Here is a 1,712-nt window from a genome sequence, read left to right on the forward strand (position 1 = left end):
AAACTGACCAAGAATAGAATTTGAGTTAGGAAATTCTCAAGTTTGATATGAGATCGTAGAATCCATTATGCAGTAAACTAGGAATTAAAACTTTCAGAATTTCTGCACACAAACTAATACCTTTGGAAATTCTTTGACACTAATATCAACCAATAATCCACTGAATTTAATAAACAAAAATGTATTACAAAATCTTGATAACTACTCTTGCTACAACTCAAGAATCACTAAAGAAACTCTATATGAATTTATCAAACATACTGAAATAGTTTCTGTCAAATAACTGTAAGATTGCTGCTAGTTGTCAAGGGTTGGCAAAGAGTAACGACACAAGGGACAGACGCGACTAGTTTTGAGCCATGTGAGAATACAGTGTAGATGAAACTCATGATGGCATGGCATTGTGTAGCACTCGCAGTTGATATTCAACTCTTCTAAGCAGATGCAACAATCATCACTCCCTTCCACCACCGTACATTTCTTCAAGAAGGTCTTTGTTATGGTTTCATTCGACTGATTCATTCTATAAACCTCCCACGATTCTTCCCCAGATGCATCTTCCCCAGCTGCATGAAATCCAAAATCCAATATTATAATTGTCACAAATAAAGGGATGACTTGGTGTTGAGATTCCAAAGGGAGATAATCATCAATGCTACCAACTTCAAACAGTTCTTGAACTGAGGAAACTACCCCTTCTGTTATTTCATCAATGGATTCAATGGAGAAGCTTAAGCCTGACAAAAGTGACTGTAAGAAAGTTTGACCCTCTCGGAAGAAATCATTAGAGGAAATTGATAATGAAGAAAATAGATTTTGCAACCCTTCTGTATCTGTGTCAACTGAGTGATATTCAATTTTGATGTGGAAATTGAAAGTATCACCAGACACAATCGTTGTGTCTTGGTTATCCAACCTCAACACGTTATAGTAGTATCCTTGTGACGGCATTCTTTCTCAGTATGTTATGGAAAACGAAACAAAGTGTACTATTCTGCAAACTTTTCAGAAAGAAATTATTCTCTATATGAGGATGATAGAAAGATCCAATTCATATATATATAGAATGATAAATATATATGATATTAATGAATTAATGCATTAAATCCTAGTCCAAGAATATCTTGATATTTATCTTGAGTATGATTAAATTGTGTATGATAAAGATATATTCTTATTATGTTATAATGAATTAATTTAGGTATTATATATTTTAAAAGAGGATTTTCTTGGGTATGCAAAATGCACGTGGCATCATGATATTGGTATTTTTGTTCAATTAATAAGTAAATCGATTAGATTAATCAATTAATATTCAATCCTAGTTGTTCTTGATTTCATCAATTCAATACAATTAAGGATATATACAATAAGAATACATTTTGATTAAATGAACTATAATTAGAATTCTTGTTATCATCTTTTTTTTTTTATCGTTACAATAACGTTATGTTATAAATTTTAAAATAATCAGAAGAATTGTTAAATTGTTAAACTAAAAAGTATATAATTAAAATAACATTAAAAAACAGTATAATTATTATTTAAAATAAAAAATACATTGATAGCTATAACTATGTAAAACAATATAAAAATATGTTTATAAGAAAGATTATTAACTCATATCTTATATCCTGAGATACAGTTCTAATATATGTTTGGTACCAATTATATAATATCATGATGAGTGGATTTGCCTAATTAGATTGTTA

The 1,712-nt window shown here is 29.6% G+C and overlaps 1 protein-coding gene across 1 annotated transcript; it reads right to left on the minus strand.

Moving 5' to 3' along the window:
• Positions 1-297: 297 nt before the first annotated feature.
• On the minus strand, positions 298-951 carry LOC137833260 (uncharacterized). The gene has a single exon (XM_068641621.1). It carries the CDS (start codon positions 949-951, stop codon positions 298-300), a length of 654 nt encoding a protein of 217 aa, XP_068497722.1.
• Positions 952-1,712: the final 761 nt, after the last annotated feature.

Source organism: Phaseolus vulgaris, chromosome 6 (genome assembly GCF_000499845.2).
Source record: "Phaseolus vulgaris cultivar G19833 chromosome 6, P. vulgaris v2.0, whole genome shotgun sequence".
Lineage (NCBI taxonomy): Eukaryota > Viridiplantae > Streptophyta > Magnoliopsida > Fabales > Fabaceae > Phaseolus > Phaseolus vulgaris.

Excerpts from the sequence above, each read along its gene's own strand:
- LOC137833260 (XM_068641621.1), bottom strand. The coding sequence starts at position 951 with ATGCCGTCACAAGGATACTACTATAACGTGTTGAGGTTGGATAACCAA.